The 25,308-nt window shown below is 42.0% G+C and overlaps 1 protein-coding gene across 3 annotated transcripts in view; it reads left to right on the top strand.

Annotated features, from left to right (window-relative positions):
- The window catches only part of LOC132819708 (tetratricopeptide repeat protein 7A-like), a 373,105-nt gene that overhangs the window by 262,221 nt on the left and 85,576 nt on the right, over nucleotides 1-25,308 (top strand). For all 3 annotated transcript variants that reach the window (XR_009645113.1, XM_060831372.1, XM_060831373.1), the window contains 2 exons: nucleotides 804-938; nucleotides 15,807-16,009. Coding sequence is in view for 2 of the 3 variants with exons in the window: in XM_060831372.1 (XP_060687355.1) it covers nucleotides 804-938; nucleotides 15,807-16,009 (338 nt within the window). In the remaining variant the exon portion in view is untranslated. The remainder of the gene's footprint in view (nucleotides 1-803; nucleotides 939-15,806; nucleotides 16,010-25,308) is intronic.

Genomic DNA, 25,308 nt, shown 5'->3' with positions numbered 1-25,308 from the left:
CCAAATTCACAAACTAGGAGCAAATATAGGTTATGTGACCCCCGTACCACTGCTCCAGTATTCAACAAGATGCTGTGTTTTGAATTCTACATTGCCATCTACTCCCTAATAACATTAGATTTTTTTGTTAGGTGACAGAATCAGTCTAGTTCTGCCTTAACCATATTCAATAACCTTGCCTCTTGATCCTTCCAATGTGAAAAGTTCCAAAATTTCACAACCCTCTGAGGAAAAAGAACTCTCATCTCTACCTTAAAAGCAACCCCCTAATTTTAAAAACCCCTTATTTCTGAACTCTCCCACAAGAGGGAAACATCATTTCCACATCTACCTTGTCAAGACAACTTAATATTTTTATGTATTTAAATTAAATCAACCCACATTCTTCTGGACTCCAGCGAAAACAAGCCTAATCTGTTCAACCTTTCCTCATAAAACAACCTGCTTATCCATGTATGAATCTAGTAAACCACCTCCAAAATACATCCAATACATTACACCATTCCTTAAATAAGGAGACCAAATCTGCCCAGAGTATTAAAGATGTGGTATTTCCAATACCCTATATAACATTTTTATTTTTACGATTGACTCTTTTCATAATAAAGGATAACATTTCATTACCTGCTTTAATTATTAGCTGGACTTCTGTACTAATTTTTTTTGTAACTCATGTATTAGAATATATAGATCTCTCTGCACCTCAATTCTGTAGTTTAGGTGAGGGAGGTTGTTGCATTTCAAATTCTTTGCTGCTCTTTAAAAATAAATACTCTAAACAAAATTCCTAATTTTTCCTTCAGGTTCTCTGCGTGTCCCATCAATTGCTGCTTCCCGAATGGAACTGGCCATGTCTGAAATATCTGCACAGAGCACTGCTGTGAAACATGCCCCCAAGCAACTGACCATTATTCTGGAGCAGATATGGCTGCAAGCAGGTATGTGTGTAGAAGTTTTGTTTGGTGTAGCACATGTTTGGAAAGTACTGATTATTATAGCTTTCTACATTGCAATGGTACTTTATTGACTGGAAAGCACTTTAGAGATTGTTGAAGTTAACAAGCTATCAATAGTACAATATTTAACAATATGGATTACATTATATTCCAACAAAGGAGTTGTCATTTGTGTTTTTACTGTCTTGGAACCTTAGTAACTTGTCTCATTAGTAGATTGATATAAAAAGCAAAATATTGTAGATCATCCTTTCTGCATCTGAGTCATAATTGCAATAACACCTATGATTCAAGTTCTTTCTTGCCATGTCTAATTTCCAGTGTGTCTGTTTTTGAGTTGATATAAAAGAGTTAGCAAAATGAACAAACTTAGAGTGAGGGTAGTTAAGAGCATCTCCTCTGCAGATGTTTGACAGTTTTGTCAGTTTGGTTTATCATCTTTGATAACTGTTAGTGGCTATGAAAACCTTCAACTGTAAACTGTTTAGATATTAAAGTAAGTCTTGGAAAACCTGATGGATCAAGGATAAGCAATCATTTTCCTGAATGATTTTGTTTTGCATTCCTATAAACTACATTTTAAGATGGGTTTTAATCTGAAAACAGAAACTGGCATAATCTAACCATTTATAAGAGGAACTGCTGTGCCACTCTGAGTGCTTCATGTATTCTTCTATTTTCATTTTTCTATTAACTCATCCCGAAACATTCAACAAACTCAGCAAGATTAGGAGTTTTGATTATTAATTGATTGATTAGTTAGAACCTGACGATTATGATTCCCTTGTTGATTGTTTTCCAAATGCAAGAGAGGTGGTGATAATATAGTGCAGTGTCATATGGAAACTGATATAGATGATATTGCCCAGGAGGAGCATGTAGATGAGAGAGAAGAGTTCAAGAATAGTAGCTCTTTGAGGGAACAGTGCAGGGGTGGGTAGCAAAGTTATTGCGGGTGATTCACTAGCTATGAATGGATAAGAATGGCAAGTATTATTCCCACCCCCCCCTCCCAGTCTACCAACTGGAGAGACTATGGAGGAGAATGATGTAGTCATCTACATCTGAGGCTGCGGCCCAGATGGGAAGAATTAGAAGGTTTAGTTTACAAAGGAAGTTGTCTATGATTTTTATAAAATCTGTTAGGATACTGTCAGGTTTGGAAATCTGAACGTAGGGGAGAAAGTGAGGACTGCAGATGCTGGAGATCAGAGCTGAAAATGTGTTGCTGGAAAAGCGCAGCAGGTCAGGCAGCATCCAAGGAGCAGGAGATTCGACGTTTTGGGGCATAAGCCCTTCTTCAGGAATCTGAATGTAGGTCTAGAAGAAACATATTTGGGAAGTGGTAGCATGTTCGAGGACTTTGGTAAGGAATATAAAGTCAGAAATGGAATGGTAGTTTGCAAGAACAGCTTAGTGACAAGTTATGTTTACAGTTCAATATGATCCTGGAATATTGAACAGTTTTTACAGGTGAATGCAGTATATTAGGTAGTCAAGTCAGAACTGACAGTGAATGGCTAAACCAGTTGGCAATCATATTACACACCGGCAATCCGTGAACTTTAAAAAGCAGAGAGGAGGGCTATACCAGAGGAACAACGAAGGTGAGAGAGAGAGTAATTTTGTTTTTTAATGGGGACAGGGCATCAAATGTGGAGGTGACAGCACTGCTGACCAGAATACAGGACCAAATACTAGCCAGTTGGGCTTTTGAATGTGTAGTTTTTTGTCTTTATTCATGCTTGCTAAATGAACATTACTGGCAAGACTGGTATTATTGCTCATTCCTAGTTGCCTTGAACCAGATGGCTTGGTTGCCCATTTCAGAGGGCAATGAAGAATCATCCACATTGCAATGTGGTTTGGAGTCATGCACAGGCCAGGTCAGGTAAGGAGGACAGACTTCCTTGCCTGCAGACACTAGTGAACTATATGGGGTTTTTAAAACTGTTAACAACATTCATCTTAAAGTAACCTTTATATATTGGCCATTTGTTAGCCGAGTTGAAAGTGTGATGCTGGAAAAGCACTGCCAGTCAGGCAGCATCCAAGGAGCAAGAGAATCGATATTTCGAGCATGAGCCCTTCATTAGGAAAGAGTCTTGTTGACCAAGAGGGCTGAGTGATAAATGGGAGGGGGTTGGGACTGGGGGTATGATTAGATTAGATTAGATTACAGTGTGGAAACAGGCCCTTCAGCACAACAAGTCCACACCGGCCCACCGAAGCGCAACCCACCCATTCCCCTACATTTACCCCTTTACTTAACACTACGGGCAATTTAGCATGGCCAATTCACCTGACCCGCACAGGAAACCGGACCACCTGGAGGAAACCCACGCAGACACTGGGAGAATGTGCAAACTCCACACAGTCAGTTGCCTGAGTCGGGAATTGAACCCAGGTCTCTGGTGCTGTGAGGCAGCAATGCTAACCACTGTGCCACCGTGCCGCTGGTAGCTGAGAATGCGATAGATGAAGGTGATCGGTTGGAGAGGAAGGTGGAGCAGATAGGTGGGAAGGAAGATGGACAGGTCAAGAGGGTGATGCTGAGTTGCAAGGTTGGATCTGGGATAAGGTTGGAGGAGAGCAAGTGAAGAAACTGGTGAAATCCACGTTGATCCCACGTGGTTGGAGGGTCCAAAGGCAGAAGATGAGGTGTTCTTCCTCCAGGTGTTAGGTGGTAAGGGTTTGGCAATGGAGAAGTCCAAGGACATGCATGTCCTTGGTCAAGTGGGAGGGGGAGTTGATATTCGGCCACAGGGCAATAAGGTTGTTTCGTGCATGTGTCTCTGAAATGTTCTACCATAGGTGTCCTGTCTCCCCAATGTAGAGGAGCAGACACAGTAGATGATGTGTGTGGTAGTGCAGATAAATCTCAGACAGATATAGAAGGTTTCTTTGGGGCCTTGGACGGAGGTAAGTGGGGAGGTGTGGGCACAGGTTTTGCAATTACAGTGGTAGGGGAAGGCGCTGGGAAGGGAGGGTTGGTTGGTGGGCGGCGTGGGCCTAACAGAGTCGCGGAGGGAATGTTTTTTTACAGAACGCAGGTTGTGGTGTGGAGGGAAATATATTCCAGGTGGTGGGATCTGTTTTGTAGGTGGCAGAAATGGTGGAGGATGATGCAGTGTATCCGGAGATTGGTGGGGTGGAAGGTGAGGACCAGGGGGCTCTGTCTTTGTTGCGGTTGGAGGGGTGGGGTTTGAGGGCAGAGGTGCAAGAAGTGAATGAGATGCGCTGGAGAGCATCATCAACCATGTGGGAGGGGAAATTGCAGTCTTTGAAGAAGGAAGCCATCTCACAAGTTCTGTGGTGGAATTGGCCCTCTTGGGAGCAGATGAGGTGGAGGAGGTAGGAATAAGGGATAGCGATTTTACAGGAGGTAGGGTGGGAGGAGGTGTAGTCCAGCTAGCTATGGAAGTACCCACCTCCATAACCAGCGCTCTTCAAACATTCCAGAAGATTCCCCCGGCCTCTGAACTACTCGACACCATTAGCAATGTGGCTGGTGCAGCTACCATCCCCACGGTGATCGATGATGTCACTTCCGCCCCCATCATGGCCGCTTCCACAGTCATTTCTGACCCTCACAATTCCTCATGCACCACATGTGACATCACTTCCACCCCTCACATCATCACTGATGTCACACGCTCCGTGACTTCCGAACCCCTCCCCCCCCCCCACCGCTGTGTTTGCCACCACTTCCGTCCCCACCAACGCCACTCACCTGCATTCTGCTGACACGCCCCCTGGAGATCCCACTGTCACCATCCCTGCCCCCCAGAACCCTAAGGGAAACACCACCCCTGCTCATGATTCTACCCCCATCCCCCCCGCCACCATACCCACTCCAGTTACAGGCTCCGCCCCCACTCCCAGCTCCACACCTACGCCAGGTCCCAGCTCACAGCCCTGCCGAGTTTTCACCATCCCCCCAGACCTCCCCCTCATTGAGGACGAATGATCAGTCCTCAGCAAAGGACCCACTTTCATCCCCCTCTGCCCCTGCATCAATGAATTTAATACACGGTGTGACTTAGAACACTTCTTCCTCCGCCTCCGAGCTTACTTTCACAATCAGGACTCCCGTCCACCTTCCGAGGACCCCATAACTCGCCTCCAACACACTGCATCCACCTGGATACCCCGTGCTGACCTATTACCCGCCCTCGAGCTCTTCATTTCCAACTACTGCTGAGACATTAACTGCCTCAACCTGTCTATCCCTCTCCCCCACTCCAACTTCTCACCCTTACAATGCACAGCCCTCCACTCCCTCTGCTCCAATCCTGACCTCACCATCAAGCCAGCAGATAAAGGGGGTGCAGTGGTAGTCTGCCACACTGACTTCCATACCACTGAAGCCAGACGCCAAGTCGAAGACACCTCCTCCTACTGCCCCCTCTACCATGACCCCACCCCCCCATCACCAAACCATCATCTACCAGACCATACAGAACCTCATCACCTCAGGAGATCTCCCACCCACAGCTTCCAGCCTCATAGTCCAGGAGCCCTGCACTGCCCGGTTCTACCCCCTTCCCCAAGATCCACAAGCCTGACCACCCTGGCCGACCCATTGTCTCAGCCTGCTCCTGCCCCACTGAACTCATCGCTACCTACTTCAATACTATCCTATCCCCCCTAGTCCAGGAACTCCCCACATACGTGCGAGACACCACCTAGGCCCTCCACCTCCTCCAAGATTTCTGTTTCCCTGGCCCCCAGTGCCTCATCTTCACCATGGATATCTAATCCCTCTACACCTCCATCAGCCATGACCAGGGCCTCCAAGCCCTCCGTTTTTTCCTCTCCCGACGTCCCCAACAGTACCCTTCCACCGACATTCTCATTCGTTTGGCCGAACTGGTCCTCACTCTTAACAATTTCTCCGTCGAATCCTCCCACTTCCTCCAGACCAAAGGGGTAGCCATGGGCACCCGTATTGGCCCCAGCTATGCCTGTCTCTTTGTTGACTGCATAGAACAGCCCATCTTCCGTAATTACACCGGTACCACTCCCCACCTCTTCCTCCGCTACATTGATGACTGCATTGGCGCAACCTTGTGCTCCCGCGAGGAGGTTGAGCAATTCATCAATTACACCAACACATTCCAACCTGACCTTAAATTTACCTGGACCATCTCTGACACCTCCCTCCCCTTCCTGGACCTCTCCATCTCCATTAATGGCGACCGAGATGACACCGACATTTTTTACAAACCCACCGACTCCCACAGCTACCTGGTTTACACCTCTTCCCACCCTACCTCCTGCAAAAATGCCATCCCGTATTCCCAATTCCTCCGCCTCCACTGTATCTGCTCCCAGGAGGACCAGTTCCACCACAGAACACACCAGATGGCCTCCTTCTTTAGAGACCGCAATTTCCCTTCCCACCACTTTGTTAAAGATGCCCTCCAACATCTCGTCCACATCCCACTCCTCCGCCCTCAGATCCCACCCCTCCAACCATAACAAGGACAGAACCTCTCTGGTGTTCACTTTCTACCCTACCAACCTTCACATAAACCAAATCGTCCGATGACATTTCTGCCACCTCCAAAAAGACCCCACCATCAGGGATATATTTCCCTCCCCATCCCTTTCCGCCTTCTGCAAAGACCGTTCCCTCCGTGACTACCTGGTCAGGTCCACGCCCCCCAACAACCCACCCTCCAATCCTGGCACCTTCCCCTGCCACCGCAGGAATTGCAAAACCTGCGCCCACACCTCCTCCCTCACCTCCATCCAAGGCCCCAAAGGCCCATCAAAGCTTTACCTGCACATCCACTAATATCATTTATTGTATCCGTTGCTCCTGTTGCGGTCTCCTCTACATTGGGGAGACTGGACACCTCCCAGCAGAGTGCTTTAGGGAACATCTACAGGACCCCCACACCAATCAATCACACTGCCCCGTCGCCCAACACTTCAACTCACCCTCCCACTCTGCCGAGGACATGGAGGTCCTGGGCCTCCTTCACTGCCGCTACCTCACCACCCGACGCCTGGAGGAAGAACACCTCGTCTTCTGCCTCAGAACACTTCAACCCCATGGCATCAATGTGGACTTCACCAGTTTTCTTCTTTCCCTTACCACCCCCTCATCCCAGCTCAGCACCATCCTCAGGACCTGTGCTACCTGCCTATCTTCCTTTCCACCTATCCACTCCACCCTCCTCCCTGACCTATCACCTCCATCCCCACCCCCAGTCACCCATTGTACTCTATGCTACTTTCTCCCCACCCCCACCCTCCTCTCATTTATCTCTCCAACCTGCAGGCACTCTGCCTCTGTTCCTGATGATGGGCTTTTGCCTGAAACGTCGATTTTCCTGCTCCTCGGATGCTGCCTGACCTGCTGTGCTGTTCCAACACCACTCTAATCTAGAATCTGGTTTCCAGCATCTGCAGTCCTTGTTTTTACCAGGTAACTGTGGGGGTCAGTGGGTTGCAGTGGATGTCTGTGTTGAATCGGTTACCATTAATAGAGATGGAGAGGTCCAGGAAGGGGAGGGAAGTGTCTGAAATGGTCCAGGTGGACTTAAGGTCAGGATGGAACGTGTTAGTTAAGTTGATGAACTGTTCAACCTCCTCGTGGGAGTATGAGGTGGTGCTGATACAGTCATGGATTTAGCGGAGGAAAAGGTGAGGAATAGTGGCTGCAGAAGATGGACAGTCCAGCTCCCCCCCCCCCATCTTATCCCTGATCCAACCTTCCAACTTGGCACTGCCCTCTAGCTCTGACCATCTTCCTTCCCACCTATTCACTCCACCCTCCTCTTCGACCTATCACCTTCATCCACCACCTTCATGTCAGCTAACTTTCCCCCAGCCCCACCCCCATCCCATTTATCTCCCAGCCCCATTGGCCCACAAGTCTCGTTCCTGATGAAGGGCTTATGCTTGAGACGTCGATTCTCCTGCTCCACAGTTGCTGCCTGACCTGTGTGCTTTTCCAGTACCACAGTCTTTACTCTGACCTCCAGCATTTGCAGTCCTCACATTCTCCCATTTGTTGGTCAACCGTAGTTGCCCTTGAAAAGGTGGTGGTGAGCTGCCTTCTTGGATTATTGCAATTCATGTTCTGTAGATTGACCCACAAGTGAGAGAACCCCAGGATTTTCAAGGAACAGCAGTATATTCCCAAGTCCGGGATGGTGAATAACCTAGAAGGCAACTCAACACATGGTGACGCTCCCATGTATTTGCTGCCCTTGTCCTTCTAGATGGTAGTGGTCATGGCTGTGGCAGGTGCTACCTAAGGATCTTTTGTGAATTTTGGCAGTGCATAGATAAAAAGTGGAGAGAAAGTTGTAGAATTAGAAATCATGACCTCCAGTCTGGAGTGCCAGCTAACATGTACCCAAAGGGCATGAGATAACTAAAGTTACAAAGGCATGGCTTGTAATTATTAGGATAGTAACATCACCTTCTAAAACACAAGCACAAAATGCTGGAGAAACTCAGCAGGTTTTGCCAGCACGTGCTGGCAAAGTTAATGTTTCAAGCCTGGTATGACTCCTCCTCAGAAGAATGCCTCTAAAAGTCTTCTCACAGTTAACAGCATTTAAATGGTGTCTTATCAGTGTGAACAAGCTGTTGAGCAAAGAGGACAGATGAACAAATGCATCCCTTCCCCCACACGGTTTGGTGAACAGTCTTGCCCAGCATGAACTCTTCTGTGGCTGGGCAAAATGGATAATCCCTCCCCCCACCCTCACACAGGGCAGGTGACTAACTCCCAGTGTAAACTTCTTGTTGTTTCTGTGGCCTGGATCACAACTTCACTGTTGACAGGCCTTGGAGAGGTTTGTAATAAAAGACAAAATTTGGATATCGGTGCACTAGGAATTTGAAAACTCCCTGTCAACTCTGCATTTATATGGACACTTGCGCTTCAGAAAAACTTTGACTCATCTGGTTGGACAATCAATTGAACCCTCATCCACTTTCTCAATGTTTCTTCCTCAGTAGTGGTGCAATGTTCCCCCCCCCCCCCTGCCGCCACACCTTATGTAATTGATTAAAACTGCTCCTAGTCAATGGACAGAAACATTTTCCCTGGGATATATGTGCTTCCATGCTTTTCAAATCATACTGCACTGACCATGGACACACAGCAGATGGCGGACCGGAGCAGCATTCCAAGGATTTTATTTTCGGGTTCATCTGAGCCAGTGACACTAAAATTCACACATCTCTCAGAATATAGAGGAACCTTGATTATCTGAACTACACAGGCGGGGGTTTTATCATTTGGTTAATCAAATGCTGGATAATTGAACCCCGGATAACAGTTTACCAAGCACCAACACCTTGTGACCGTGGTTGGATAATCCGAAATTCAGTTAGTCAAATGCCAGATAATCAAGGTTCCTCTGTCTTCGGTTACAAACTCCAGATGAACCAATCTGAAGTCAATGTGAATGGGATGTCAATCCCATGACCATTCATAGCAGATGTCTCAGTTACCCTTTGTATTGAAGGGCAAGAGTTTTGACATTAGTACACCGGAGAATGGGAAACATTAGAGATTGCTGAGGACATGAGGAATGAATGAGCAAGACCTAAGGTAAAGGAATAGACGTAGGTGGATGAAATATGGATGGACTGGAGTTTCTGGAACTGAGATTAATTCCATTACAGTTTCCATTGTAATAGCATGTTTATACAACACACGCATCTGATAGACAGTAACTCAGTTTTGAATTTGTCTATCAAGTATCTTAGAATCCCTATGGTGTGGAAGCAAGCCATTCAGCCCAATCCGTCCATACCACTGTTCAAGAGCATCCCACCCAGGTCCACCCTATTCCTGTAACCCTGCATTTACTGTGGCTAACCCATCTAACCTACACATCCCTGGACACTATGGGGCAATTTAACATGGCCAATCCACCTAACATATACATATCTGGACTGTAGAAGGAAACCAGAGCACCCGGAAACACTGGAGAAGGTGCAAACACCACAGTTACCTGAGGGTAGAATCGAACCTAGATCCCTGCCGCTGTGAGGAGCAGTGCTAACCACTGAGTCACCGTGCCACTCTGCTCAGTATTAACTCACTGTAATGCTTTGTGATATTCACTATTCAACAATGTTACATAGAGTTGATTCTTACTAGGCTCTGAATTGAGTGGGCTTGGGTAAGACAAATGGTAAAATAGGGTGAGAATTCAGCAAGTCTGATCTGATTGAGATCACTTTATGCCTTTCATTCATTTTCTCAGTCCACAGTGGAGCCCATTGGCCCTGGAGGTTTAGTTGGGCGACCCTGGGGCATTTGGGTCTGGGCAGATTAGACATGCCAAGAGGCAAGTTGACCCTTCTTGGCTGCAATTCCCAAGGGTCAGAGACAGGCAGGCAGGTGGAGGTGGCCACTTGCACAGCGTCCTGTCTGAAAACAATTGAGAGCCTGTATGTGTCTCATTCTCCGACAGGGTGCCTTGTGGCACAGTTCAATGGCCTTGTAGGGGGAACACCCGGACTAGACTGAAGCTTCCCTGTCCCATTCTGATCCTGCTTTCAGTGCTGAGTGCGATGGAGTGCAGGTATGGCCAACTCTCCAGCATACCTTGAGGGTACTGGACTTGGCTTTGCACAGCAGCTGCCGACCTGTCCAACACTGGCTGCACGGCTGCAGAATCTGAGCAATGACGGACAGGCAAATGGTGGACTGGCTGCATTATCCCAGCTTCGCTGCAGGATGGTGGACTATGAAGAGGATGCAGAAATGCTGTAGTGTGATTTGGACAAGCTGAATGACTCAGGGAATGCATGGCAGCTGAAGTATAATTGGATTCATTTTAGTAATAAAAATAGCAAAGCAGATTATTATCTGAATGGTGACAGATTTGGAAACAGGTGCAACAAGTCCTGAGCTTGCTTGTACACTCAGCTGCATGCAAGTGCAGTATGTGGTGAGGAAGGCCTCCATCCTGAGAATTAGATTAGATTACTAGATTAGATTACTTACAGTGTAGAAACAGGCCCTTCGGCCCAACAAGTCCACACCGACCTGCCAAAGCACAACCCACCCAGACCCATTCCCCTACATTTCACACATTCACCTAACGCTATGGGCAATTTAGCATGGCTAATTCACCTAACCTGCACATTTTTGGACTGTGGGAGGAAACCGGAGCACCCGGCGGAAACCCACGCAGACGCAGGGAGAATGTGCAAACTCCCTACAGTCAATCGCCTGATTCGGGAATTGAACCCAGGTCTCAGGCGCTGTGAGGCAGCAGTGCTAACCACTGTGCCACCGTGCTGCCCACAATGTCTTGCTACTATTGTACAGTGCCTTAGTGAGACCGTACCTGGAGTATTGAGTGTAGCATTGGTCTCCTTATCTAAGGAAAGATGTTTTGGCCATGAACAGATTGCAATAAAACTGATTCTCAGGATTGCTGGACTGATGTATGAAGAGAGACTGGATTGGTTAGTCTGTACTCACAGCAGTTTAGAACCATGAGGGATGATATCATTGAAACATATAAAATTCTAACAGGACGAGAGAGGGCAAAGACAGGATGGATGTTCCCAATGACTGAGGTGCTAGAAGCAGGATTTGCAATCTGAGGTAGGCCATTTAGAACTGGATAACATTTTTTTTTCACCCAGCCTGTGGAATTCTCTGTTATAGAAAGTCGCTGAGGTGAAAACATTGAACGTTTTCAAGGAGTAGTTTGATGAAGCTTTTTGGGGCCAAAGATTCAAAGGGAATGAGGAGAAAGCAAAAACAGGGTACTGAGTTGGATGATCAGCCACGATTGGATAGGGGAGCAGGCTTGAAGAGCTGAATGGCCTACTCCTGCTCCTAGCTTTTATATTTATATTTCAGTAATGAGGGCCAATAACTGCTGAAAGCCTTCCTACCAAAGCTGCCCTTCCCTTTGAATCTGCATGAGGCCCTTCATTACTGAGACCAATGGCTCATCTCCCATGGGATTTTGGCAGGTGCCTCTGACTGCCAGTGGCCTGGGCAGTTCCTCCCTCGCCCATGTGCAGAGCTGTCAGTGTGTGATGAACTCTCTTCTCTGCACAAGATGGGCTTGTTCTTGGGAAGATCACTCATTCTTCTGTCACCTGCAAACTTGGCGATAGTACAGTCACTTTCTTCGTCCAAGTCATTAATATATATCGTAAATAATTGCACCACAGCACTGATGCATTCCATTAGTGACAATTTGCCATTCTGAAAATGCCCCCTTTATCCCAATTGTCTCCTGTTAGTTAGCTTCACTGGTGTGAGCATACCACTCCAAACATCATTGGCTCTTCTTCAGTCACCTAATGTGTGTGGTACCTCATCAAAGACCTTGTGAAAATCCAAATATGTTGCATTCACTGCTACCCCTTTAGCTATCTTGCTTGATACTTCCTCAATGAACTCTAATAAATTTGTCAGGCATTATTTCCCTTTTATGAAGCCACACTGACCCTGCTTCATTGTATTAGTATTTCTGAATGCTGAGCTATGCCATCCTTTGAAATAGACTCTTAACACTTTCCTAATAACACACATGAAGCTAGCTGGCCATTGTTCCCTGCTTTTTTCGCTTAAATTCCTCTTTTTAAGTAAAGGTGTTATATTTGGCAATTTTCTAATCCTCTGGGAGTTTTCCAGGACCTAAGGATTCTTGAGAGATTGCTTTCAGTGCATCCACTATCTCTGTAGTTAGCTCTTTTAATATCTATCAGACACCCCTCCTTTAGGCTTTGAAAGATGGTGCAGTCTTGGGGACACTGGTCTAATGGAGGCCCCTCACTAAACAATGAGTTCCTCTATGAAGGTGCATAGCAGGACGGTCTGGATTCTCACCACAAGTATTCAAACAATAAATAATGCAATGAGTTTGATAAGATAACATGAGAAAATCTGTTTGGCATCATGGCGAAAATCACTCCACCAAACTCAACATACTCACACTCAGCCAAAAATATTCAAGCCAGAGATTTGTTTAAAGCAATGCACAATGAATAACTGAACCATACTGTTTCGGATTGCTTTGGGTACAATCACTGTTCTGGACTAATTCAGTTTACCTGAGCCCATGTACTTATAGGGATGCTAATTTTGGACTCATCTTTCAGCAAGGCAGGGATCAAATTGGCCAGCGCTCTAACCAATGGCCAGTGTTTGAAAATAGCATGTGCATGTTGATATCCACTAAAGCCATCCTTCCCAGTCACGTATTTAGTATATACTTCCTGGACAAAGTAGTTGTGAGTTGCAGCACTCATGGAGCTACATCCAATAAATGTAGCTTATTCATGAGAGAAGAGAAAGAAATTTCAGGGTTGGGGGATATCTGCAGAAACATTGGCATCTGTACACCTTGCTTCCAACTTTCTTTGCTGAAAAGTTGATTAAATTCCAGGGTTCACAATATTTGGTTTGCTAGACCTGAACTAGAGAGGGTTAGGTGACAACTTCAGACAAATACCCAGCTGTAGAACTATTTCAAATTCCATTTCCTTCTCCCCTTTACAAATTCTATATGAAGTATTTTTGTCTTTGGTACCGGCAGTAATATGTAACATCTTGAAAAATGCAAATGGTGCAGAACAAACCATTTTCAAGAATCAGATTCCTGTGGCCTGAATAAATGACCAAATTTGGTAAGCAGCCAGATTGCTCGCAAAGTACACTGTTTGGCAAAGATTATGAATTCAAAAGAGAAGAACATGGTGATTCCTTGTATTTCAAGGAATCATGATATTGAATGACTTGTATGCCACATAGAAAGGACATAAAGTTATATATTAGTGGATTCTTTTTAAATGCATACTTCTAAATGTTCAAAGTGAAAAGAAATTAGGCTTGATCTCAATCCTGTTCCCAGTGCTCTCGAGACTTTGCACTCACTCACTTCTGCATTAACTCAGCCACATCACTCAGACAAACTAAACAAGATTGGAGTATGAGGAATACATATTGTCCTAACCACCTGATGAAGGAGCAGCGCTCTGAAACCTAGTGCTTCCAAATAAACCTGTTAGACTATAACCTGGTGTTGTGTGATTTTTAACCTTGTCACAGAAGAATTCACTCTTCAAAGAGATGGGCAATGGTACAGTTTTTATTGCAAATTAAGGAAGTTTCGTCTTGTAGTTGCTTCACACCATTGTATTTGATAATATTGCTGCATTGGACGGATAATTCTCATCACTGCTGAGATGGAACTGGATAATGAGAAAGAAAGTTACTTTGAAAGCTAAAGGGACAGGCGGAATAGGTTGGGGCTGATTTCCCTGGAACACTAGAGGCTGAAGTACGACCTTATGGAGATTAATAAAATCATGGGGATGGATAGGGTAAATAGGCAAGGTTGTTTCCCTGGGTTGGGGGATCCAGAACTAGAGGGCATAGGTTTAGGGTGAGAGGGGAAAAATATAAAACGGATTTAAGGGGCAATCTTTTCACACAGAGGTTGATGTGTGTGTGTGGAATTGAGCTGCTAGAGGAAGTGATGGAGGCTGGTATAATTACAGTATTTAAAAGGCATCTGGATGGGTACAGGGTTTACAGGGATACAGACCTAGTGCTGGCAAATGAGACTGGATTAGGTTAGGATATCTGATCGGCATAGCAGAGTTGGACCAAAGGGTCTGCTTCTGTGCTGTACATCTCTATGACTCTATGAATAATGCCTGATAGGAAGTGAGGTAAATGACATTAAATGGAACTTGTTACTCCCCTGCAATACTTCCATTTCATGGCGGAAATGTTTTAACATCAATGAGTCAGCAACATTTGCAGAAAATGTGGTGCCATAAACTCCTAAGTAAAATTGATATTATGATTAGAAACCGTCTGTGTTCACAAGCTACTTTAAATTTCTCAGCCAGCCATAACTTAAGAGTACGTGAGGACAAAAACGTAAATTTACAAAGAATTTCTCATTGACTTTGACAACTCTTCTTAATATTTTGCTTAATTTACTGCCAATTTAATTCTTTGCTTCCAGCTGAAGATATTAGAATGACAAATGAGCAGGACCTCATCCAAAATATTAGATTGATTAAACTCACAGCTAAACAGTTTCAAGAGCTTTCTGTAAAATAGAGGAAGCCATTTAAAATGAAATCTCTCTGGATTGGAAATTGCAATTCATTCCATGATTTTTAAGTTCTCTAGTTGAGTAAGTATCTACTTATTGTTTTCACTCAAGGTTGTCAACATTATTTCGACATATGTCCAGTGCATAAATAAGTGATAAATAATTAAAATTAAACATACAATTGCCTATAGTACATAAATGTTATTGCTATTTTCTTATAAGTGCTGGTCCCCTTCTACTTGCAAGGGTGTTTGTAATCTTGAAACTATATCCAGCAAGAGTTAGTGTTTTGAATAGGGTGGGGGAGAGAGGGAAAGAAAAAGAAGAATAATAGAAGAATGTAAGCTTGACCTCTAATCAGCAGTGTTGGCATTATTATCCCAGGAGACTTTGTGAGTTCAAGTCTCCTGCTCACTCAACTTTGTTGACATTGTCATTGCTTCTCTGTCCTTTGTCATTTTTCCTTTCAAACACCTTTTCTAAACATCCCCTTCCTTTAAATACTCCTCCTGTCCATCTCAAACTTTCCTGTGTGCTCCAGAGTCCGGGCTGAAGTCATGCTGAATCTGTGTGTGATGTGTGTGCAGCATGATGTATTCTAAAAATGGAGAATTTTCTACCTAATGTTATTTCACTAATGTAGCATACCACTGTAAAATCGGAACCCAATTAGCATTACAGATAAAAATCTTTTTACTGTTGAAGTGCAAATTTTGCTTTCTGTGAATTTAAATAATCAATACTGTTCATTTCCTTTAAAAACTAGCTGAACTTTTTCTGGAACTACAAAGGACCAAAGACGCTTCCTTCTGCATCCAAGAAGCAGCAAGTCTTTTCTCCATGTCGCATGATGTGATATTCATGCGTGGGAGGCTAGAAGAGATGAGAGGCAATTTGAGAGGAGCCAAGCACTTTTATGATGAGGCTCTTGTTATAAATCCAAGAAGTGCAAAGATCATGGAACAATTGGTGAGTTATTTTTAATTGAACAGTTCAATAATGCAGGAAAATCTCTTTTTTTTTTCAACCTGTCATTTGCCTCTTCCCTTCACTAAAAACAGACATACAACTTGCCCTCCTTTTTCCCCAGTTTTGTTTCTTAAAGTTCTTAGTTCATGATGAGATAAACTTTCATTGGTGCCAGAAACCTTATAACTGCAAGCTGTTTCACTGTGGGAGAACATCAATGCTGTTATTTTCTGTTCTCCTCATACTCTCAATCTCAAGCCAAACCAATTGGTCAGTGATCAGGAATGGAACACTGTCTGTTTCTGTTACATACGACTAGTTGAGGGATATTATGGACAATATTAGTATTTACCCAACATGGATAAGCTGCAATAAATAAACCACAGATCTGAAAGTGAATTTATGACTATGGACTCTGGGCAGTAAAATGAACAAATTCAAATTTATTTAGCACACAACATGATAATTATGATATATATTCATTATACTAATTTAATTCCATGAAAAGCAAATCACTTTCACCATTGTGCCAGTTAACTATCAGATCACACATTTATGTAATTCACAATTTAGATTTTAAGATCACAGATTAAATAAGTTAAATGATATTAGGATGTTAGCAATTCTTTATTTTGAAGATTTCAGAATGGGTGTGACCCCAAGCCCTGCTTGGATTAAATGGGATTTGGGAAATTGTTTATAGCTAGTTAATTTCCTAATTAGCCTGTCTTCGTTTATTTCCTATGTGAATAGTTGTTCCAATCCTGCATGCAGGCTCTTTCTCATATCCTTTTATTCCCTTTGCCTTTAACTATGACAAACCCTGTATCACACCATTAATGTAATAAAACAACTCCATGCACTCAGGACATTTGTAAAGTATTTAATAAGGTGCCACATAAAAGTCTATTGCAGTACTTCTTGGTATAGAGGTAACATATAAGCAGGATGGAAGATTGGCAGAAAAGAGTATGCATAAATTGGACCTCAACTACTTATTTGTATAAATGACTTGGATTAGGGAAGCAAATGCATGCCAGTTAATTTTGTAGACGACACAAAGAGAAGTCGGAAATTATGTTGTGAAGAGGACGAAAGAAGATTGAAGAATGATATAGTTTAGTAGAGTGAGTCGGCAAAACTCTGGCATTGCAATGTATTGTGGGAAAATGTGAAGTTGTTCACTTTGGCGGGAAGGACTGTGTTGCCTTAACATTCACAGAGGAATATAAGTTTACTAATACATAAGTCAAAAAACGTTAGTGTACAAGCTTAGTAAATCATTAAGGTGGCTGTTGGAATCCTGTATTTTATTGCTAGAGGAATCGAACATAAAAGTAAGCTTAATAAAAACTGAAATAACTTTGGATCCTGCAAATCAGAAACAAAAATAGAAGTTGTTGGATAAACTCAACAGGTCTTGCAGCATCCGTGGAGAGAAATCAGAGTTAACATTTCAGATTCAGTAACCCTTTCTTAGAGTAGTAAGCTTGTTATGCTTCATTTGTTACAGGTCATTGCTGAGACTACATCTAAAACACTGTGTGCAGTATTTACATCAAGAGCACAAGATATAGGAGTAGAAGTAGGCCTTTCAGCCCATTGTCTGCTGTGCCATTCAGTGAGATTGTGACTTAGCTATGGCATCAATTTCTCGTCCTCAGAATCTAATCGATTTCCCTCACTCCAAGCAGTGAAAGTCGTGAATTTGTTTTGAAACTTGTCTGCTGTTCAAGATCCCAATCTTGCATACACCATTTCACTTGTGGTCTTCATAAGATTACAGTGCCCTAAGATTTTAATTGTTTTTTTGTTTGTTTTCAGCTGGGGCAACCCAGTGTATCCTCATTGAACATCTTAGTGATACGTAGTGAGGTTTTTTTTGTTTGCTTGATAGATAGCTCTTACATTGTCTCTTAGTATATCATCTGCGAGATTCTTTTTCTCACAGCTGTTTTTGAAGACAGAAATCGGGATGTTATGCTGAACCTTTACACAATGCTGTTTAGGCCACAACTAGAGTATTTCATCTACTTCTAGTTACCAGTTTAGGAAGGATGTGAGGGAATGCAGAGGAGATTTTCCAGAATGATTGCTGTGATTAGGATTTTAGCTGCACTGTTAGCTTTGAGAAGCTGCTGTTACTCTCCCTGGAGCAAAAGAGATCAAAGAGAAATCAGGTAGAAGTGTACAAAATGTGACGAGTTAAAAGATACACTGGATAAAGACAAACTTTGCCCATTAGTTGATGATACAAGAAATAGGTGGCACAGTTTTAAGTTTTGGACACGTGATGCAGGAGAATGGTGATGAAGAATTTTTATTACATTCAATGCGTAGTAATGACTAGAATTCACTACTTGTGAGGGTCTGGAAGCTAAGATAATGAATGATTACCAAAAGGAATTGAATTTCTCTTGAGGGAATTAAACTTGCAGTGCAATGAGGATGAAGCAGGGAGATTGCTCTTTCGAGAGCTGTCATGACAGGATGGCCAAATGGTTTACCTTTATGCTATTGTGTCTCTGCTGATGACAATAATTTGTTACGTACTTGTTGGTAATAAATTTTTTACCAACTAAACACTTCTTTGAATTAGTATAATTCAATGGGTCTGTACCTCAACAGGAGTCAACAATGAATACTTGGATATTGCAAGTAAAAACAATAATTCACACCAGGTCAGTCAGTATTTGAGGGTAAATATATTAAGGTTTTGGACAATTCCTTCATCAGAATCTTAAAATCAAAGCTTTATTTAATTATTAATTCTCTTGATCTGTATTATTAGGATTATCTGCTTTAATTTTGAATTTTATAATATCATTGATTATTGCATTATACAAATAATTGCTTTCCTCAAAAGGAGTCATTCATATTTTGAAATCCTGAACCTGTTTAGCCTTAAGGCCTCCGGAATGAGAGCAATCTTTTAAACTCTCTGTATTTAGCTTTGTAAGAGTCTGGTACATGTTTATATGTAAGAAACTTCTGTAGTGATTTATAAATAAGAGACTCACATAGAGCATAAACCCGTTAGCAGAGACATTAGGCCAAATGTCCTATTTCTTTCTTTCTGGTGAGTTCTATTTATTCACTTAAAAGTTGATTTTGTAAGAAAAGGAACAAATTGGGTTATCATTGAAAATATGTGGGTTATATTAAGGATTCAGATAAGGGGAGCTATTGTCAAAAAGCATGAGGCTACAACAGTAGTCCTAACATTCCAATTCACACTTCTTATGAACATGGCTTCCTGTAGGATGCACAAGATCATGGAATTAGCTCTGTAATATTTTCTAAATATATGTTCATGATGATGATCAAAAATGGGTCTGGGTTTCAAGTGAAGTAGTATGGAGGGTGGATAAAAAGATTGAAATTTAGAACCTAGGTGGAATAATGATGTTTATAAAAATGAATTGATAAATAAAATAATGAAGATTATGACAGGCGGCACATTTGCTGGTTAGGTGCTTGTGAAAGGTTTTCCATCAACTGAATAATGTTTTGTTGTAACCTGTCTGAGTATGCAAAAATGGGAGGTGGGAAAGGTTCACAACTGCTGGGCCTACTGTTAAAGTTCTCGTCAGAGTTCAGCTTTCAAGTACTATTGAGGTTTTAAGTGTTTAAAGCAAAATATTCAAAATACGTTTCTTAGAGCAATTAGTTTTGACAATGATATAGTTTAATTGAATTAGAGTTAATCAAATTTGCTGAATATGTGACCGTTCTGGGATTCACTATCCTATGTGCCATCACTTGACCAACTTCGAATAATAGAATCTAAAACTTACAGTAATAGAAAGCATCAGCTAATATAAGGAAATAATTTAATGTGTGTCTGAAATCTTATTATATGTTGCTGCTGTATTGATGTTCTTCTAGTTAGTATTTCAAAAGATTTATTTTGGTTCTTTACATTATAAGATACAACTTCTTCCTTATCCGTGCAGTGACCTTTAATGACTTTAAATTCAGAATCATGTGTTTGCTGCTTAAAGTTAAGATATACATGCTATTTTTCTAGAACACAGACTTTGAAATCCCTAGATCAAAAGCAGTGATAATAGATTGTGGTTATTCCCTAGACGGTGAGCTCTGTCGTCAGTGTATTTATTAATAAAGGAAGCTTATTTATCTAAATCTCAATTTATAGTATTGGTTGATGAGATGTACAAAATCAGGTTTTGTAAGCACTTTAGAGTTTGACAAATTCCCCAATTTCACAAGGTTGAAACTATCTAAATATTTGTGTCCAGGTAATTTTGTCCACAATAACAGTGGTACTATTTGCTTTCATTTTAAGGGCAGAATTGTCATTCATTGGAAGACTGAGCCATTTATTTAAATTTAACTATTGTTCTGGCTGATTATATCGCAATAGTAATTATATCATTCAAAAACAATGGAATGGAAAAAATGGGTGTGTGCAAATAATTGCCATCATTAAATTAGATGTTGCATTTTATTGTTGTTAGATGATTGTAAGGTGTCCTCAGTTCTTGCAACTCTGCTTGCATGATTTGTCAAACTGAGTTTCTTTCCAATCAATTTCTACGGCTAAAAAAAATCATATTGTTACAACATTTCTTAAATCCACTGTTGAATTTTAACTGTTTGTAAAATGGGGGATTTTCAGGACCTGAACAGAAGCTTTGATATATATCCTTTCTTCAATGTTCCTTCTTCCCAGCTATGAGGCAACACTGGATGGAAATATAATGGGAGATCGGGGCAATTAGGGAAACAGGAAACTGGAATGATGTTGGTTTGAAGCTGTGGCTGTGTTTGTTGATACTGCAAATGTAGAAGACAAACTCCTCGCATGTGCAGTTCCAGTGGCTGTGACACCACTGATAACAACACCCCAGGCTGCTCTCTGCATCAAAGATAGTACAGATCTAGCAAAGGGAAAAAAGAAAGATCAGTACCATTCCTGCTTCCTCCTGCCCTCAATTTTTTTCCCCACTCCTTCCTGCCACCATATTCCTTTCTGCTATCTGCTTCCCACAGCCCCCTCCCTCATGATTCACCCACTCAACCCTCTTTAACGGGTTGATTATGATCATACTTTAATGCCCTTTGATAGATTAGAGGACAGGAATAAAGCTGAGGTAGCTGATCTCAGTTGGGTAAAAATGGGACACTGCGGTTGATCAAAATATTTCTTGGCTATAGACGATAAATATCAGGTTGCGTTCCCACTTCTGATTGCTGAATATGATCAGTATTGTAATCATATGATAAAATATCTCCTGTCATACCTTAAAAAATCAATCTACACAGTCACACCCTATTTCCCACTACCTCTGCCCCAAAGTTGCTTGTTTTTGCAGAATATGAAATGCTTTTTTCCCCTCTTCAGTTTTGTAATGTGAATTGTTGGGACTTCAGTTTTGCTCCTTTGTGCTCAGCTACGTAGTCTGTAAAAGTAGAGCAGAATTTCTGGGCAGACCTTGTTTTTAAGGAAGGAGACTATGTATTTTCACCTTTAGATGGCAGCATATTATTGGATCAAAGCTACTAAATGGTATCTCATTGATTAATAGTTTCAAATTAATGATTTAAACAGATTAAGTTCTGTCTTTTTGTAACACGGTGCATCATTATCTCTTTCTGTCTACTGCACCAAGGGAAATAAGTAGGTTGGATGGTGGTGCAGTATGTCGGTGATCTAACCTACTGTGTAACAAAATGGTGCGTGTTAAAATCATAGCAAGTCTAAAGCACAGGCTACATTTAAGATGTTTTTAAATGTATTTAATGTGTTCAGATTTGTTCTATGGACTCAGTTGGTGCTTTGACTGCAACATTTTTGCTTTATTGTGCACTTTACCTACTAACTGGATAGGTTTAAACAACTGGATTTGTATGGGTGAAGCAGGCTGTTTAGCCTATTTGATATCACCCTTCCTACATACCAGCTCTATCATTTTCCATGGGAATATACAGCTTCTTCAATGAATCGAGTATTGTGGCCTTAGCCACCCTGAGCTGGCAGCCATTTTCAGCTTTTGATTATTCTCTGCAAACCCAATACTAGAACTGGGACCCAAATTCGATTCCAGCTTCAGCCGACTGTCTGTGTGGGTTTGCAAATTCTCTGTGTCTGCATGGGTTTCCTGCAGGTGCTCCAGTTTCCTCTCACAGTCCAAGGATGTGCAGGTCAGGTGAATTAGCCAAGCTAAATTGCCCATAGTGTTCAGGGATGTGTAGATTAGGTGCATTAGTCAGGGTAAATGTAGAGTAATAGGGTAGGAGAATGGGTCTGGGTGGGTTACTCTTTGAGGGTCAGTGTGGACTTGTTGGGTCGAAGGGTTTGTTTCCATACTGAAGGGATTCTATGAAAACAAGGATTTTCCTTTAGTTACTGGTAATTCTTAGAAAATTATTATTAATTTATTTTGGACAGAAGAACTACAAAAGAGCTGGATTCTGTTTATTTTAGCTGTGACTGCTCCAGAACTTGGTTTACTGCATTATGGGGTCGATTCAAGTGCAGACATAGCATTTTACAAATAAAAGGTGCAATCAATCCTTCTGTTTTCTAATCAGAGGCATGCCCTTATAGTGAAAGAAAGACTGTACAAAGCAGTAGTACAAAAATGTAATTTCTCTGTGATCAATCAACCTAAACCTGGGAAGAATAATGGCCTGAAAGACTGGTGCTGTGGGTAGCAGTTTCTGTTTGTTACGAGTAAGTACTCAGAAACTGAAGAATTAAATAGAATTTTACAGTGCAGCATAAGGAATCAACCAAGCTGTTTCAAGTCAGTGGTTAGATCTGCATGAAAGAAAAACTTGTATTTATCACACTTACATAACTGCTGGATATTTCAAAACTCTTCATTGCTAATAGTATATTATTTAAGCGTAGTCAATGTTGGAATGTAGGAAACAGCAGCCAATTTGCATGCAGCAAGCTTCCACAAACCACAGCACGATAATGACCAGGTATTCTGTTTGTTTGTGATGTTGATTGAGAGACAAATGTCGACTAAAATACTGAGAAGAATTCCTTTTCTATTCTTCAAAGTAATGGAGTGGTACAGTATTTTGCATCAGAGTGAAAGCTAGGCCTTGGTTTATTGTCTCATCTGAAAGACAATACCACAAAATGATAGCACTCCTTTAGTACTACAGTACTTGGTTAGTGGAGTGTTTGGCTTGATTTTTGTGTTCAAGTTGAGGAGGGCAACTAAACCTGGAGCTGAAAATGTGTTGCTGGTTAAAGCACAGCAGGTTAGGCAGCATCCAAGGAACAGGAAATTCAACGTTTCGGGCCAGAGCCCTTCATCAGGAATTCCTGATGAAGGGCTCTGGCCCGAAACGTTGAATTTCCTGTTCCTTGGATGCTGCCTAACCTGCTGTGCTTTAACCAGCAACACATTTTCAGCTCTGATCTCCAGCATCTGCAGACCTCACTTTTTACTCGAAGAACTAAACCTGGAGCCTTGCAACTGGGAGACAGGTATGCTACTCACCGAGTCATAACTAACACACAAGCCTCTTCCAGAGCACAGTAATAGTTGCAATCTGTTCACTTGAAAATGACTCGCTATTCTTGCTTTTCTGTTGTTTCTTTTCGAATGGTGGTTTGATAGTGCACAACTTTGCTATTCTGAAAAAAGGTAGATTTTAGCAAAGTTTTTCATCCTGCACTCATCAGTGTAGTTTCCAAAAAAAAATGGCAAAATACTGTATGAGAAGAGACTGCTGGTTTGTGGCAAATGGATTTTGATTGATAGAAGAATTGCCATGGAATATGTATCAGTTAATGATAATTGACTGTTGAACTTTTATTTAAATTTTAAACAAGGCTGGTAGACTCTGGTCAATGCATTGTCCTGATAAATTAACTAGTGAACAGTTATCTCCTATTTTATTGAGTTGAAACAGGAACAGTATATGTACATGTTCTTTCTATCAGCCAAGAACAAGGCCCTGTGTTTAATATACATAGTTTGCAGTACATGCCAGTAGGTGCTATACTGTGAGCCTCACCGATGATTCTAAATTGGTTATCAGCAGAATTCTTTGCACACTCAGGATATTGGACACAGTCTTGAGAGTGTTGGAAGAGCAGGCTGATTGGGTACCTGTAATTATATGAACCCTAATTTGATGTAATAATCTCTATAATGTATGAATAGGGTAGGACTATTTTCCCTAGAGTGGGGGGTGACCTTACAGAGGGGCATTAATAGATTTCTCTTCCATGTACCATGTGGTTGCATCTCAGAAAGCTACAAAATATTTGTCAAATATGATTTCTCTTTAATAAACATTGAATCTGCTTTGTGGCCTGTAAAAATCTTTTAAATGTGTCATTCTAATATTTTCTCTACTTGTGGTATAAGCTTGCTGGCTATTGTACTCTCAATTTTTTTATATAACCGCACAGTCAAATTTGTTACCTCCCAGCTCACTGTTCTAGAATCCAGGGAACACTAGAAGATCCATTTAATTTCCTTTATCAAATTGCAAGTTTTTCTTTTCTCAAGAGTTAGCAGTGTTTCCTGATACTATCTGTTGTTTAATAATGTGATTTTAAGAGTCTTAGTTCTTTGCTAAAATTTTAAAAACGGAATCCAGGCTGATACCCTGCACCATTAACTAAAAATAAATATTTAACAATATGAAGCTTTTGGTAAGTTGAATTTAATGGCCAAAATTCCTGATGCTCATTTTTGACTAAATGTTCCACTGAGTAGAGGTTGATGGTTATCGTAGAGTCATACAGCATGGAAACAGATATTTTGGCTCATGCTGACCATGTTTCCCAAACTAAACTGGTCCCAATTGTTTGTGTTTGGCCCATATCCATCTAAACCTTTTCTATTCCTGTACCTGTCCAAATGCTGTGTAAATGTAATTGTACCTGCACCTATTACTTCCTCTGGCAGTTCATTCCACATACGAAGCACACTCTGTGTGGAAAAAATTGCCCATCAGGTCCCTTTTAAATCTTTCTCCTCTCTCCTTAAAAATGTGCTCCCTAGTTTTGAATTCCTCCATCCTATTGCTATTCACCTGATCAATGTCCCTCATGGTTTTATAAATCTCTATAAGGTCACCCCTCAATCTCCTATGCTGCAGTGAAAAGGGTCCCAGCCTATTCAGCCTCTCCTTAAAACTCAAACCCTCTAGTCCTGGCAATGTCCTGGTAAATCTTTTCTGAACTCTCTCCAATTTAATGATATGCTTCCAATAGCAGAACTGTACAGGGGAACCGCAATTATCCGAATGAGATGGACGGGCACTATTTCGCTTGGATAATCGATTATTCGGTTATC

Source organism: Hemiscyllium ocellatum, chromosome 10 (genome assembly GCF_020745735.1).
Source record: "Hemiscyllium ocellatum isolate sHemOce1 chromosome 10, sHemOce1.pat.X.cur, whole genome shotgun sequence".
NCBI classification, from domain to species: domain Eukaryota; kingdom Metazoa; phylum Chordata; class Chondrichthyes; order Orectolobiformes; family Hemiscylliidae; genus Hemiscyllium; species Hemiscyllium ocellatum.
The sequence above is the reverse complement of the archived record's forward strand: the minus strand, read 5'-3'. Positions and strand labels throughout refer to the sequence as shown.